This window comes from Bos grunniens, chromosome 1, assembly GCF_055505025.1.
Source record: "Bos grunniens cultivar Pamir isolate PY7600 chromosome 1, Bosgru_T2T1.0, whole genome shotgun sequence".
In the NCBI taxonomy this organism is placed as follows: Eukaryota; Metazoa; Chordata; class Mammalia; order Artiodactyla; family Bovidae; genus Bos; species Bos grunniens.
Genome location: NC_141165.1, coordinates 19,391,140 through 19,407,604, shown reverse-complemented (window position 1 = coordinate 19,407,604; position 16,465 = coordinate 19,391,140). Strand labels below are relative to the sequence as shown.

The 16,465-nt window shown below is 42.6% G+C and overlaps 1 protein-coding gene across 1 annotated transcript in view; it reads left to right on the top strand.

Moving 5' to 3' along the window:
- CPNE4 (copine 4) overlaps positions 1-16,465 on the top strand; it is a 687,587-nt gene that overhangs the window by 506,281 nt on the left and 164,841 nt on the right. Inside the window, exon 6 of the mRNA XM_086350140.1 lies at positions 14,885-14,968. Coding sequence (XP_086206266.1) covers positions 14,885-14,968 — 84 coding nt within the window. The remainder of the gene's footprint in view (positions 1-14,884; positions 14,969-16,465) is intronic.

The window sequence follows — 16,465 nt, the reverse complement described above, 5'->3', positions numbered from 1 at the left end:
CTTTATTTCATTTTCATTTATTTCTGCTCTGAACTTTACATTTGTTTCATTTCTTTGACGATTTCCATTCTTCTTTTCTAGTTCTTCTTTTTTAAGTGTTTATTTTTTGTCTCTCTTGTTTCTTGAGGTAGGCTTTAATTGCTATAAACTTCCCTGTTAGAACTACTTTTGCTGAATCTCATAAGGTTTGGGGTGGTTGTGTTTTCATTGTCATTTATTTCTAGGTATTTTTTAAAATTTCATTTTTGATCTCTTCAGTGATCTATTGGTTATTTAGAAGCATGTTGTTTAGCCTCCATGTGTTTTTGTTTTTTACAGTTTTTTGTTTTTTGTTTTTTTACCTGTAGTTGATATCTAGTCTCATACCATTGTGGTCAGATAAGATGCTTGCTACAATTTCAATTTTCTTAAATTTACTGAAGCTTGATTTGTGACCCAAGATGCAATGCATCCTGGAGATGTTCCATGTGCACTTGATAAAAATGTTTATTCTGTTGCTTTGGGATGGAATGTCCTGAAGATATCAATTAGGTCCACCTGGTCTAATGTGTGATTTAAGGCTTGTGTTTCCTTATTAATTTTCTATCAGGATGATCTGTCCATTAGTGTAAGTGGGGTGTTAAAGTCCCTCACTATAATTGTGTTACCATTGATTTCCTCTTTTATGATTGTTAGCATTTGCCTAATGTATTGAGGTGTTCCTATGTTGGGTGCATAATTTATAATTGTTACATCTTCTTTTGGATTGATCCCTTGATCATTATGTATGGCCTTCCTTATATCTTGTAACAGTTTTTAAAAATCTCAATTTTGTCTGATATGAGAATTGCTACTCCTGCTTTCTTCTGATTCCCATTTGCATGGAATATCTTTTTCATCCCCGACTGCCAGGGTCCAGCCCCGGTTGGATCCAGGGATTGCCTCGGGAGGACGGCGTTGGTGAAAAGGATAGATAAAAGGATAAAGAGATAAGGAAAGAATTTTGCAGTTGAGAAAATAGAGGAGAGAAAAGAGGCTGATATTCCTTGGTTTACACAGAAAGCCAATAAAGCCCCAGCATGGGACTTGCTCTGTTCACGTAGGCCACAGGCGCCCTCTCGAATAGCTGAAGGTGCTGCACCTTAGGCACCTTCTCGAGTGGGTCTTAGAAGCCCAGGCAGGAAAGTGAATGTAGAGGGCCCCTGCGCTCCAGGGAGTCAGCCTGAAAAGGAAAAGGAAAGAGAAAGAACGACATGGGGAGACCAAGCTTGATGAGCATGGCCCACACTTTATTTTCCAAAGTAGTTTTTATACCTTAAGTTGTGCATAGAGGATAATGGAGGAGGGGGGTAGAGTCATGCAAGGTCAGCAGTCCTTGATCCTTATTGAAGCCAGGCTTTCTTTCTGCAAACTTATCATATACAAAAGCTTTAGGTGATTTACATCATCTTCTGGCCAGGAGGTCTGTTAACATTTTATGACCCTTTCTTCAGAAAACTTATTTTTCTCTAAAGGTGATTATTCTAAAGTTAGGTGCCACCCTCCGAAAGCATTAGATAAAGTTGCATTCCTATAGGGCAAAAGTATGGTGGGTTATAACAAGAAAAGAATTAACTCAAGGGTCCAAAGTTACAAACATTAAAGCCACTACTTACATTTCTATATACCAACTATATTAATCAATACACTCCCAGGGACACAGTAGGTAAGGGATATGGAAACTTGGCAGCAAGCATTGGCTCAACAAAGAAATCCACTACTAGTTCTATTCTAACAATTAGAACTCTCTTGAGAAGCTCTGCATTGTTAGAATATCTTAAGCGTCCTATGCCTCTTGTGGTTGGGAGGCTGTGAACAATCACATGCGTAGCTGCAGGAGTCTGAACAAACCTGTCAGGCAAGCTAGAAAGTCATCAGAGGGGTTTGAATTGAAACACTCCTATTATGCCCAGGAGACTTATTAACTAGAGTTTTAAGTTGATTTTCTTACAGAGAAAGGTGGTCGGGGATAGCCCCCCATTAATGTCAGAAGAGTTAGTGAAAGTCATGAAATAGTAAAACAGACAGATTTTGGTTTGGGGGTAGGTGCTCGGGCAGGTCCAGGGGGCCTCTCGAGTCCTGATTTGCCTTTGCATGTCAGGTCCTCTCTGCATGACCTTTGTCATGGGTGGGAACTCCCGTGCTGGCTCCCGGCACCTGACTTTCAGTCTGTATGTGTCCTTAGGTCTGAAGTGGGTCTCTTGTAGGCAGCATAAACACAGACTTTGCTTCTGTATCCATTTATCTAGTCTGTGCCTTTTGGTTGGGGTATATAATCCATTTACATTAAAGTAGTTATTGACATGTGTGTTCCTATTGCCATTTTCTTAATCATTTGGGGTTTGTCTTTTTCTTCTCTTGTGTTTCCTGCTAGAGAAGTTCCTTTAGCATTTGTTCTAAGTCTGGTTTGGTGATGCTGAATTCACTTAGCTTTTGTTTGTTGATAAAGCTTTTGATTTCACCATCTAATCGGAATTAAATCCTTGCTGGGTAGAGTAATCTTGGTTGTAGGTTTTTGTCTTTCACTTTAAATATATTCTGCCACTCACTTTTGGCCTGCAGATTTTCTGTTGAAAAATTCGCTATTAGCCTTATTCCTTTGTATGTTAATTTTTGCTTTTCACTTGTAGCTTCTTAGGTTTATTTTTTGTTAGTTTTATTAATATTGTCTTGGTGTACTTCTCTTTGGGTTTATCCTTTATGGGACTCTCTGGGCTTCCTGGACCTGGTCGCTATTTCCTTTTCCATGTTAAGGAAGTTTTCAACTATAATCTCCTCAAATATTTTCTCATATCCTTTCTTTTTCTCTTCTTCTGGGACCCCTATACTTTGAATGTTGGTACATTTAATATTGTCCCAGAGGTCTCTAAGACTGTCCTCAATTCTTTTCATTCTTTTTTCTTTACCCTGTTCCTTGGCAGCTATTTCTGTCATTCTGTCTTCCAGCTCACTTATCCTTTCTGCCTCAGTTACTCTGTTATCAATAGAGCATTTTTAATTTCAGTGAATGTGTTTTTCATCACTGTTTATTCTGTATTTCTTCTAGGTCTTTGTTAAATGTTTTAAGTGTCTCTTTCATTTTCTCCATTCTATTTTCAATATTTTGAAAATTCTTTACTATCATTACTCTAAATTCTTTTTCAGATAGGTTGCCTATTTCGTCTTCATTTATTTGGTCTTGTAGTTTTTTCCCTTACTCCTTCATCTGTAACATATTTTTTTGTCATTTCATTTTCCTTTTTGATGAGTGGAACTGTGTTCCTGTCTCACTAGTTGTTTGAGCTGAGGTTTCCAGCAGTGGAGTTTGCAAGCAGTTTGGTAGATCTGGGTCTTGGTGTTGAGATGTGGACCTCTAGGATCCCTCACTCTGATTAATATTCTCTGGGACCTGACATTCTCTATTGTTTCAGCAATTCATACTCAGTGCTCCCACCTCAGGGGCTCAGGCCTGATCTCTGGCCAGTGAACTGGGATCCCACAAGCCATGAGCTGTGGGGGGAAAAAAAAAAAAAAACTTTTAAAAAGAGGGGGGAGGCAGAACAGTAACAAAAAATAGCAACCCCTGAAGGGTAAAAATGTATTCCAAGAGTAAAGAGAGAGAAGAAAAAAAGGCGGGGGGTAGGGGGGGAATTATATATATATAAATAAGAGGGGGCAGAATATAAGTAAGAATATAAATAAGAGGGGGCAAAGACTAAAAAGTACTAAAATAAGTTTAGAAAACTAACAGAAATAGTAGAAAAAAAAAAATATATGTATGAAACAACTACTGGAGAGTAAAACCAAACTCCACTGGTAAATAGTAAAAATAATAATAAAAACCAAAAGGCAGAACAAACCTTGGCTGTAAAGGGTAGGGCTTAGGTAGGGAATGGCTTAAGAGGTGGCAGTTTTTAGGTGGAAGTGGGAGTCCCGTGAGGGTGAGTTCCTGACTCAGGACCCAAGCCTCCAGAAAAGGCCCTGGATGAGGATGGAGGGAGGCCCAGGCTCCATGCAACTGAGGTGGCCTCTGCATTGCCTTTGGCTTTGAGGAGTAGAAGATAAGGTCCAGGTCCCAGGAGGCTCCCAGGGCTGAGTGGATGGCGGAACACCAGATGGATTCCCCTTTCCTCCACACCTGTAAAGACCCCTTCCCTGCTGGCCCTAGGTGGGCAGTGTGTGCCCTTGATGGTGGCCCTGAAGGACAGAGGGGGCCCCATAGAGCAGAGATGGATCCCCAGAGGGCAGAGGGCTCAACCTGGAAAGCAGAGAGCTCAGCCTGGAAAGCAGAGGGGAGGTCAGAGGGAGAAGGGCCCTAGAGGATGGAGGGGGTGCCCCCCAGAAGGAGGAGGGAACCAGAGGGTTTAAGGGGGTCCCAGATGGTGGAGAGCCAGTTTCAGAAGGCAGTCAGGGCCCTTGGAGGGGTGAGGGACTCACAGAGGACAGGAACCCTGGAGGGAGGAAGAACATGGAGAACAGAGAAGGAATCTGGAAGGTGGAGGCGGGTATCCTTTATGGCTGAGTGCTCAGCCTGGAGGGATGACGGTGCCTGAGAAGGGGGGGGGGGGGGGCCTTGAAGGGTAGAGGGGAGCCTCAGGGGTTTCCCAGAGGGAGGGAGGAAACGGGAAGGTGGAGAGCAGAGGGAGGCCTGGAGAAGTCTTTGGAAGGTGACCTGGGCCCTGGACGGCAGAAGTCGTCCCAAAGGGCAGAGAGAGGTCAGCCTGGGGGCCTTAGGAAGCTTCCCAGGGCCCATGGGCAGGGGACACCAGGCAATTCTCTATTCCTGGAACCCTGCAGGAGCCTCCCCACTCCTCATGTGCAGATGACCCACGGTGTTGGGGATAAGGAGTGGGGCTGGGGAATCCCTGCAGAGCAGGGCACCCCAGAGAACAGAGGGAAGATGGCTCAGTGGGAGAGTAGATAGGTCCACGGAGGGCAGAGGAGCCCCCAGAAGGCAGATACCCCAGCCCCTGGCCCCAGAAGATTCCCTGGGGCCAAGTGCAGTGGGTACCCCAGGAAGGTTCCCCACTGGATCCTCCAGCCCTCTCAGGGGTCCCTCCCAGTGGAGCAGGCACACTGCTCCGGATGCCCAAAGGCACCCAAACCATTCCCAGCTTGGTGCCCAAACCTCTTCCCCTCCCCCAGCAGCCCTGAACTCCTCCAGTTGGAGTGAAAGGGAAACCCCACGGGCTTCCTCCAACCCTTGAGGATCCCTCCCCCTCCTGGCCGAGCAGGCATGCTGCTCCTGCCAGCCAAGGGCTCCCAAACCGCTTCTAGTGTGCCCAAATGGCCCCTGCATCCAAACTGCTTCCCCTCCCCCAGCAGCGCCTCTATCCTCCCAGGAAGTGAAAGAAAAGCACGTCCCTCCCTCTCCCAGCCAAACAAGCACACTGCTCCAGGCACCCAAAGGCATCTAAGAAGCTCTTGGCACCCAAATATTCCCCGAGCCCCAACTGCTCCCCCTCCCCCAGCAGCCCCTCTGTCTCCGGTCCTCTGGCCTGGACCTTCCCTCACTCCCCACTTCCTGGTACCTGATCGCCCCTGGGGCTCCTCCTGGCAGGCTGTCTGCCAGAGATCCCTCACCAGTGCCTGATAAGCCCTTTCAAATGCTGTCCAGATCAGCAGCTTTCTACTCAAGACAGAAATCCAGTAGGCTTCATGAGATTCACACATAAAATAGGTGAGGTTTGCAGGAAATAATGGTTTTAGTGTCACATTAATGTAATTCACTTAGTGGAGAGATGGACTTTTTAACTCCTAAAGCTCCTCATTACATTAGCAGCTAGTTGGTGATTAATCTAACAAGTAGAGATATGAATTGAATTACTTTGGAACATTCAAGCTGACAAAGTGTTCTTTCTTCTGTCTTTCCTGAGAAAGTATTCTTGTTGGTATGTTGAAACTGATTCTTGCACTGGTGTTCTTCACATCTGTAATCATGATCATTATATGCTGTATTTTCTTAATGTTGCTGTGATGCTAGTTTGATGGGGTGCTATATAAGCAGCTAAATGTCTCTAAAGTAGAGGTTGGCAAACTTTTCCTATAAAAGACCAGATGGTGAATAGTTTAGACTTTGCAGATTGTATGGTCTCTGTCCCAACAACGCATCTTTGCTTTTGCAGTATGAAAACAGCCATGTGCTGTACTGTGCTTAGTTGCTCAGTCATGACACTGCATAAGTCAATGAGCATGACAATGTTCCAATAAAACTTTATTTACAAAACAAGCAGTGGGCTGAATTTGGGCCACATGCCATAGTTTGCTGATCCCTGTTCTATAGCAATGGTAACTCTGTCAGGCTATACTGCGATTTTGCTATGTTCAAGTATGCCTGCCTGAACACTAATCCACCCTACATTAGTGATACAAATTATCATTCATGAGCATCTACAATATACCAGGTGTCAGCCCACATTACTCCCCAAACATAACCATATTCTTAACAGTGGGTCTCATTACTTCCAGTCTACAGATGAAGCACAGTGAGGCCAAAAAATTTTCCCAAAGTCACAAGGTGAAGAAGTCACAGTGTCTGAATATGACCCCAAATCATTCAGTCTTTTTCCAGCTCCAGTATTCCATTTTCATGATCACTGTCATGGCTATGCACTGCTTCCTTTTTTCTTTCAAACCCCAACTGACATCTCCCTTAACTAAATTCCTTTCATATTGGACTAAAAGAGCAAGGGCATATAGCCTCCAAGTTATTTCACTATTAACATTTCACTATAGCAAAACTTTAGTAAAATGCCTCTATCATTAATTTTCATTGTACTGAACTGTCCTAAAGGCCTTCTTAACACTGATGGTCAAAGCCAAGAAAGCTGAAAATTCCAGATTGTGGTCAAGTAACTATACAATTAGATGCAGATTTGTTGTTTTTAACTATGAATCTCTGAGTATACATTTGAGATGCTTTTGAGCTGCTTATGAGTAGTTTTATTTCCAGAAATCAGATAGAAGTACTGCTAAATTCTTAATAGTAATTATGCCTGATATTTGTACAGTGCTTTTCTAAGTGTCCTCATGTATTCTCCGGAGAAGGCAATGGCAACCCATTCCAGTACTCTTGCCTGGAGAATACCAGGGATGGGGGAGCCTGGTGGGTTGCCATCTATGGGGTCGCACAGAGTCAGACACGACTGAAGTGACTTCACCAGCAGCATCAGCATGTATTCTCTCTTTTATTGGTAATAATAAATAGCAGTAATGCTTTCTGAATGCTGATCATATGCCAGGCACTGGACTTAAAACTTTATGTGCATCACTTCCTCTAATCCTTCTGCATTGCTATGAGGAAAGGCTGATATCCTCTCCAATTAATGGATAAGAAAGCTGAGATGTGAAAAAATTAAATACCCTGTCCCAGATCATCCCAATTGTATATGGTGAAATCAGGATTTGAAAGACAGTTCACTACACATTAGATTTTTAGTTGCTTGAAGGTGAAGATTGTATCTTGATTTATAGTACCTCCTCCTGACAATTCCATGCCAATCTTGAATAGTATCTTAAAAGAATGTGAAATGAAGTTTTAAAAAATTACAATATACTTCTATTAGGAAAAATAAGATACCAAAGTGTATATAGAGTACAAGTATTTTTTTATAAGAAAAAAATAAAATTATATCTAGATTCTAGAAAAAATTATCAAACTGTTATTGATAGTTGTGGTATTATGGGTGAGTTATGGACCATTTTTTTTCTTCTATTTTTTTCATATTTCTATTTTTATATATATTTTTTATTTTTAAAAATAATGATAACAAAAAGTTTAAAATGATCAATTAAAGGAAAAAGAATAATAACTGATAGAGTTCTTCCAGTGTATTAGGAACCAAGAGTCTATCCCCCCGGAGGAGGGCCCCAAGGACGTGCAGAACATGCTAGTGTGTCCACACTAGGAAGTGGGGAGGGGGCTCCAGTTCTTTCACATAAGGGATGAAACACAAATAGACTTGAGGGGTGAATGTCTTGAGCAGATGCATGTTTGTGTGTTCCTGCACAGTGAAGCCAAACAAACCAAAACATCAGAGTTTGGAGCAGAGAAAGATTTCTTTCAGGGCCAAACAAGGAGAGACGGGTGGCTTATGCTCTGCTGCTGCTGCTGCTAAGTCACTTCAGTCGTGTCCGACTCTGTGCGACCCCAGAGACGGCAGCCCACCAGGCTCCCCCATCCCTGGGATTCTCCAGGCAAGAACACGGGAGTGGGTTGCCATTTCCTTCTCCAATGCATGAAAGTGAAAAGTGAAAGTGAAGTCGCTCAGTCGTGTCCAACTCCTAGCGACCCCATGGACTGTAGCCCACCAGGCTCCTCCGTCCATGGGATTTGCCAGGCAAGAGTACTGGAGTGGGTTGCTTATGCTCTAAAGTTTGACAAAACTTTTTTTTTTTTTTTTTTTTGGCCACACCGCTTAGCTTGTAGAATCTTAGTCCCCTGACCAGGAATTGAACCCATACCACTGACAGTGAAAACCCAGAGCCCTAACCACTGCACACACTGCACCACCAGGGAATTTCCTCAGCACAGTATTTTTAAAATGCCAGGTGAAGGGAGCGAGTCCCAGGGTATGTGATCAGCTCATGCATAATTCTCTGATTGGCTGATGGTGGTGGGATAACAGGAAAGTGTCATAGGGTTTAACATGATCAATCCTTGGGTTCCAGGAGGCCTGGGTGCTATGTGTTGAAGGTCATTGTGTAGTTCACATCTGTTGGGTGGGAGGTTTTCACATCTGGGGAACAACTCAGGACATGTTCATCAAATACTGTTATCTGGGTACTTCAGAGAGGAGCTGAAGCAGAGGATGTAGTGGAAGGGTTTGTCTCAGAAAGGCCCCATAGGATCCTGCTCAGTTACACAAAGATGTAGCCATTAGATAAAAGTGTGTCTGGGAGGAGGCAGGAGCTGTTTCTGTGGAGAGACACGGTTTGCAGGGCAGACTTACTGATGAATGCAAGTGTCAATCAGGCACCTTCCAAAATAGAAAGGAAAGGTATTTTCTAGACTCTGTGCATTTGGTCCTGGTTGGGTGGGGAGGACAGCCAAACGGAAGGCAGATATCCCCTCCTCCCTCCTCTTTCTAAAGTATCCTACAAAGTTTTCACTATAGAGCCAATCACATTATTTTCCTGCTCAAAATCCTCCAAGGGCTCCCCACCGCCTCTTAGGTGACTGCAAACACTTGGGATGCACCTGTAAGGTCCTCCACTTCATGGAGCTGCTCCACCAGGATTGCCTCCAACTCTTCCCCTGCACAACCTAAGGCTACAGTGTAATTCAGCCACTTGGTGTGTATTTTCTCTTTTACACCTTCAGTCAGTCTATTCCCTCCCTAGAAACATCCTCCTCACAGCTGTATACTTAATATTCATAACCTAAAAGTTGAGAGTTATGTTTTACTTGGTGGAAATTTTTAGGACTTCAAGCCCTGGAGACAGCATCTCAAGTGACCTTGAGAGAACTGCTCTGAGGAGGCAAGGAGAGGAGCCAGGTATATAGAAGTTTTGCCACAAAGGCCAGGTAGTCTTAACATCGAAAGATTATTGTTAATTAAAGAGAACCAAGTTAGGGAACTAAACACTTTTCTATGTATGGGAAGATGTAGGAGTCTGGGCTCACTGAAGTAATTTCTTTGATATGCACCTCAGCTATCTGGGACCAGTATCCTGTGTTTTCTCATCCTGAGTTTCCTCCGGGTTCACTGTAGAGAGTGGCTACACTCTGATGGCTACTAGATGGCAGGTGTTCTTACCTTCCTGAGTTCCCTCAGGGTCCACCAGCTCACCATCCCTGGTGGCTGCAATTGCTGATGACTGTGACATCCTTTGTTTTCTTTTTCTCACAATCTTATTTTATAGTCAAAATCCATCAACTTTCCCTCTTCTCTGTTGTTCATTCATTTACACTTAACCCTTGGTTATGTTTATGTGTATACTTAGCACCAAACTAGATAGCACTTTGGAGGGCTGAGAAAAGGTTTTATCCTTCCTTGAATCTTAATATCAAGCACAAGTTTCCATGATCGGTATATTCCTTAAGAGTATTTTTTTGACCTAAAGACTAAGATGGCTTTAGGTTTTATTCTACTTTGCTGCCACCTGGATTTCTGGGGCAGGGAATAACCTGGTGAAATACATAGTAAGAATGTGATGACTAAAGTTGCATCTCAGATAACCTCCTATTATATACACAGTGTTCATGTCACTCATTCATTCACCTGTGTATTCATTCATATATCCAGTAAATACGTGTGCCACTAAAAACTAGATGCTATAGAAAATGCTAAGGAAAAGGTAAAAACATAAAAGAAAATAAAACATAATTCCTCTTTTCTGAAGAGTTTATAATGTATTGGGGTAAAAAGCAAACTTAAAAGAAAGATATGCTGCTTCCAGTATTAAAGTGCCTGTTTGTTTTATGTTATTCTGCCACTGAAAACAACTGTAAACACTGAGCAAGATATATGGGACGTCTCTTTGGGAGTTTTTAAAGGCAGTCAAAATTTAGGAGTGGAGAAGCCAGGAAGAAGAGAAATCCATTGAGATGATTCAGATAGTCTACACAGATTTTCCACTCAAGGCAATTCCATAAGGCTGATTCATAAATCCTAGGGAGAAAACAGCTGCTAAAAAATAAACTGAGCAGTGGTTTTGATAGTCTCATGGTGTTGGGGAAGCAAAACTGGAACTCAGCGTTACAGGGCCAGCTTGGGTTATTTGTAGAGGCTTCAGAGGAGGGAAGCAGCCCAACAGTTGGAGTGACTTACTCTCTCAGGGCATTCACTAATTAGCAAATAGCAACTTAGAAAGAAACTGAACCAAGAACTGTAGAGCCAAGAGAGTATGGCCTAGAGCCTGCTATACACAGTGAAATATGTCAGAAAGAGAAAAACAAATATCATGTTTTTTAAAAAATATAAAAACAAGTAACACATATACATGAAATCTAGAAAAATGGTACAGATGAACCTATTTGCAGGGAAGGATTAGAAACACAGACATAGAGAACAGACTTGTGGACACAGTGTGGGGAAGGAGAGGATGGGATAAACTGAGAGAGCAGCACTGACATACATACACTACCATGGGTAAAACGGCTAGTGGGAAACTGCTTTGTAACACAGGGAGCCCAGCCTGGTGCTTGTGATGACCTAGAGGGGAGGGATGGAGGAGGGGTAGGAGCAAGGCTCAAGAGGGAGGGGATTATATATATACACATACACACACACACACCTACATATATATAATTATGGCTGATTCACATTGTTGTATGGCAGAAATCAGCACAACATTGTAAAGCAATTATCCTCCAATTTAAATATTTTTTAAGTAAAAGAGAAAAAAAAAGAAATAACAGATATAAACAGTCTTCCAGAGACTCTCACCAACAAAAATGAGTATTGACGGCTTTTCAAGGAGAAACATCCATCATAAACAGTGAGTTTTTGAGTGAGAGTCTTAAAGGACTATACCTAAGGAATAAAGAAATCAGAACTACATCAGACTTCTAAAGACTTTCAAAAAAACCAACCTGTATAAAGAGCTCAACCTTAATTGGATTCAGGTGACTGCCCCCTTTATAACTGCTTGCTAGAAGCTAAAGTCTCATCTAAAGCCTTTATAACTGTTTTACATTGTATCTAGTATTACATGATGTCTCAGAAAATGAAGATCATGGCATCTGGTCCCATCACTTCATGGGAAATAGATGGAGAAACAGTGGAAAGTGTCAGACTTTATTTTGGGGGGCTCCAAAATCACTGCAGATGATGACTGCAGCCATGAAATTAAAAGACACTTACTCCTTGGAAGAAAAGTTATGACCAACCTAGATAGCATATTCAAAAGCAGAGACATTACTTTGCCAACAAAGGTCCATCTAGTCAAGGCTATGGTTTTTCCAGTGGTCATGTGTGGATGTGAGAGTTGGACTGTGAAGAAGTCTGAGCGCCAAAGAATTGATGCTTTTGAACTGTGGTGTTGGAGAAGACTCTTGAGAGTCCCTTGGACTGCAAGGAGATCCAACCAGTCCATTCTAAAGGAGATCAGCCCTGGGATTTCTTTGGCAGGAATGATGCTAAAGCTGAAACTCCAGTACTTTGGCCACCTCATGTGAAGAGTTGACTCATTGGAAAAGACTCTGATGCTGGGAGGGATTGGGGGCAGGAGGAGAAGGGGACGACAGAAGATGAGATGGCTGGATGACATCACTGACTCGATGGACGTGAGTCTCAGTGAACTCCTGGAGGTGGTGATGGACAGGGAGGCCTGGCGTGCTGCAATTCATGGGGTCGCAAAGAGTCGGACACGACTGAGCGACTGAACTGAACTGAACCTAACAGAAACAGGTAATATTAAGAAGAGGTGGCAAGAATACACAGAAGAATTGTACAAAAAAGATCTTCACGACCCAGATAATCACGATGATATGATCACTCACCTAGAGCCAGACATCCTGGAATGTGAAGTCAAGTGGGCCTTAAGAAACATCACTATAAACAAAGCTACTGGAGGTGATGGAATTCCAGTTGAGCTATTTCAAATCCTAAAAGATGATGCTGTGAAAGTGCTGCACTCCATATGCCAGAAAATTTGGAAAACTCAGCAGTGGCCACAGGACTGGAAAAGGTCAGTTTTCATTCCAATCCCAAAGAAAGGCAATGCCAAAGAATGCTCAAACTACTGCACAATTGCACTCATCTCACACACTAGTGAAGTAATGCTCAAAATTCTCCAAGCCAGGCTCCAGATGTTTAAGCTGGATTTAGAAAAGGCAGAGGAACCAGAAATCAAATTGCCAACATCTGCTGGAACATCAAAAAAGCAAGAGATTTCCAGAAAAACGTCCACTTCTTCTTTATTGACTATGCCAAAGCCTTTGACTGTGTGGATAACAACAAACTGTGGAAAATTCTGAAAGAGATGGGAATACCAGACCACTTGACCTGCCTCTTGAGAAATCTGTATGCAGGTCAGAAAGTAATGGTTAGAACTGGATATGGAACAGCAGACTGGTTCCAAATTGGGAAAGGATTACATCAAGGCTGTATATTGCCACCCTGCTTATTTAACTTACATGCAGATTACATCGTGAGAAATGCTGGGCTGGGTGAAGCACAAGCTGGAATCAAGATTTCTGGGAGAAATATCAATAATCTCAGATAAGCAGATGATACCACCCTTATGGCAGAAAGCAAAGAAGAATTAAAGAGCCTCTTGATGAAAGTGAAAGAGGAGAGTAAAAAAGCTGGCTTAAAACTCAACATTCAAAAAACTAAGATCATGGCATCTGGTCCTATCACTTCATGCAAATAGATGGGGAAACAATGGAAAAGTGAGAGACTTTATTTTTGGGGGCTCCAAAATCACTGCAGATGGTGATTGCAGCCATGAAATTAAAAGATACTTGCTCCTTGGAAGAAAAGCTATGACCAACCTAGATAGCATATTCAAAAGCAGAGACATTACTTTGCCAACAAATGTCCATATAATCAAAGGTATGGGTTTTCCAGTAGTCATGTATGGATGTGAGAGTTGGACTATAAAGAAAGTTCAGCACTGAAGAATTGATGCTTTTGAACTGTAGTGTTGGAGAAGACTCTTAAGAGTCCCTTGGACTGCAAGGAGATCCAACTACTCAACCCTAAAGGAAATCAGCCCTGAATGTTCATTGGAAGGACTGATCCTGAAGCTGAATCTCCAATCCTTTGGCCACCTGATGCAAAGAACTTACTCCTTGGAAAAGATCTTGATGCTGGGAAAGATTGAAGGCAGGAGAAGGGGACGAAAGAGGGTGAGATGTTTGGATGGCATCACCAACTCGATGGACATGAGTTTGAGTAATCTCTGGGAGTTGGTGATGGAAAGAGAAGCCTGGTGTGCTGCAGCCCGTGGGATCACAAAGAGTCAGACACGACTGAGTGGCTGAACTGAACTGTCTAGTATGTAATAAAAATTAACAAGCATAACCAAAGGCAGAACAGATAATAACAGGCCCACAGTGTCTGTAGTCATTGTCAACTTAAAAAATAGTCAAAACCTAAGAGTTGAGAGTTATGTTTTATTTTGTGGGAATTTTTAGGTTTTCAAGCCTGGGAGACAGCATCTCACATGACCCTGAGAGTTGGAGGGTCTATCCATCTGTTTCACGGAGGCAGGCAGGATGGGGAGTCAGGTTTAAAGAAGTTTGCAACAAGGGGCAGGTAGTCTGAACAAAGAAGATTATTGTTAATTAAGGAAAATTATTTCCTTATAATTTATTAAGGAAATGTTTCTTTACATATTTTGAGTTAAGAAATTTAGTGCTTTTCTATGTATAGGAAGATGCAAGAATCTGGACTTAACTGAAATCATTACTTTAATATGCATCTCAGCTATTGGGGCCAGCACCCTGCAACTTGATTTTTCACATCCTTAGTTCCTCATTCACCATAGGGAGTGGGAGCAACTTGTGGCAGCAGCTTAATGGCTGCCAGTTGGAGGCATTGCTCTTTCTCGGTGCCCTCTGGGCCCAGAAATTAAATTTGGAGGCTCAGAATAGCTGATGACTGTGACATCCGTATTTACTATGGTGGAAATACTCCATTTCACACATCAGACACAGGCTTTACAATAACTAGGATGAACCTGTTTAAGACAGCAGATACACTGCTTCTTAGAGACCCGGCATTTGAACTGATCTTTGAAGACTGCTTGGGACTTCAATCAACCAAGTCCTGTCTTCTCAAAGGACTTGGGGGTTGAGATACAGCTCCTTCTAGCCAAAGGTGATGAAGACTAAAGCAAGGAAGGGTCAAATTCAGGGGTATTTTATCCAGGGCTGTAGCAAATGTGTTTGTGCAAGGGGGAGAGAAAAAAACTCATTTTTGCTTATCTATTTTAGGATTTCTTCAGTAAATCTGACCCATTTCTGGAAATTTTTCGAATGAATGATGATGCAACTCAGCAGCTTGTGCACCGAACTGAGGTGAGAAGTGCCATCTTCAGTTTTGCCGTCTCGTTTCCTTAACATGATACACTGACTTTACCTTCTTAATGTCTGCAGGTCTCCCCCAAGACCTGGGGTCTTCCCAGTCCTCTCTTTATTCTGAATGTGGGTGTTATAAGAGGAGACCCTTTCTCACACATATTCTCCACTATTGACCTTTAATACAGAAAGCCAGCAACTTATTAATAATAAAAATATGAATCCTAGTCAACATTTGGTGAGCGTGACGAGGTGCCAAGCAATCTACTGAGTGATTTTACATACACCATTTTATTTACTTCTCACAACTATGCCTTGACATGGCTATTATTACCCCATATTACAGACGAATAAGCTGAACTTTGAGGAGGTTAATTCACCTTCCAGTTCTCACAGTGAGCAAGAGGTAGAGCTAAGGTTTGAACTGTTTGTGTTTGACCCTGAGCTTTGCTGTAATTTGAGAAGCCAATCAGCCTCCCCAGGGAAGTCCACATACAGTACTGATGTCAGGTCTGCATATGAACAGCTGCCCTGTGTCAGCAGGTACTTGATCTGGCTGCCTCTCCCTCTCGTACTCCCACCTTCTCTCCACATGTCTGTGAACCTCATCCTTCAGTATCCCACCCACCACTACCCGTGACCACACACCCACTTAACAACCAACCCTAGACTCCACTTTGTATTTTATTTTCTGTATAAGTTTGTTCAAGAGAGAGACTTGTTGGGGTGAGAAGTGCATTGATAAGGAGGAATGGCTCAGAGCTGAGAGAACTGTTGTGCTTGCAGCATAGCGTAAAGGAAGAAGGAACTGTCATGTCTCCTACAGGAGTATAGCAGGTTCTGTGTTCCCACACCTCACACTGGAAATCCAGTTCCTTTTTCCTGAAGTGGTAGAGTTGCACGTAGCATTAGGGGAACATTTCATGTCATATTTAAGGTAAGCAAAAACTGAATAATCTTGGACAGGCTAGTCTGTGAATGTCATTTGGTACATGGTTAGCATTTAATAAAAGAATGAATACATGAATGGAGCTGGATATACATAGTATGTCCACTCCCTGTAATAGCACAGTATGACTCTTTGGACAGTCACAAACTATTCCCTAGGGAATAGTTTCAAATGCAACTTGGATGGTTACCCTGAGTGGCACCTCATCACCACCACCAAGTAGAACTTTTTCCCCATAGAAAGATTCCTTTGATGGAACGAAGTTCTTTCAGAAGAAGTAACTGAATGTTGGAGAGAATCAGAAGTGGTACCCATTCATGCCTTTGCCCAACCAGTGCACGGGGACTTGAATGTACAGGGAGAAGGAAGAGGGGTGGCATCATATTAGACTTCTCTCCTGACGGCATCCCTCCTTTCAGTTTTAATGCTGGTAAATTCCCCTGTTCCCAGAGTCTCTAACACTTCCCCATACCCCATTGTGAGGAGCTCCTGGAGTCTCACAAGAAATGTGATTGTAAAGTTTTCCAATGAATCGATCAACATAACAT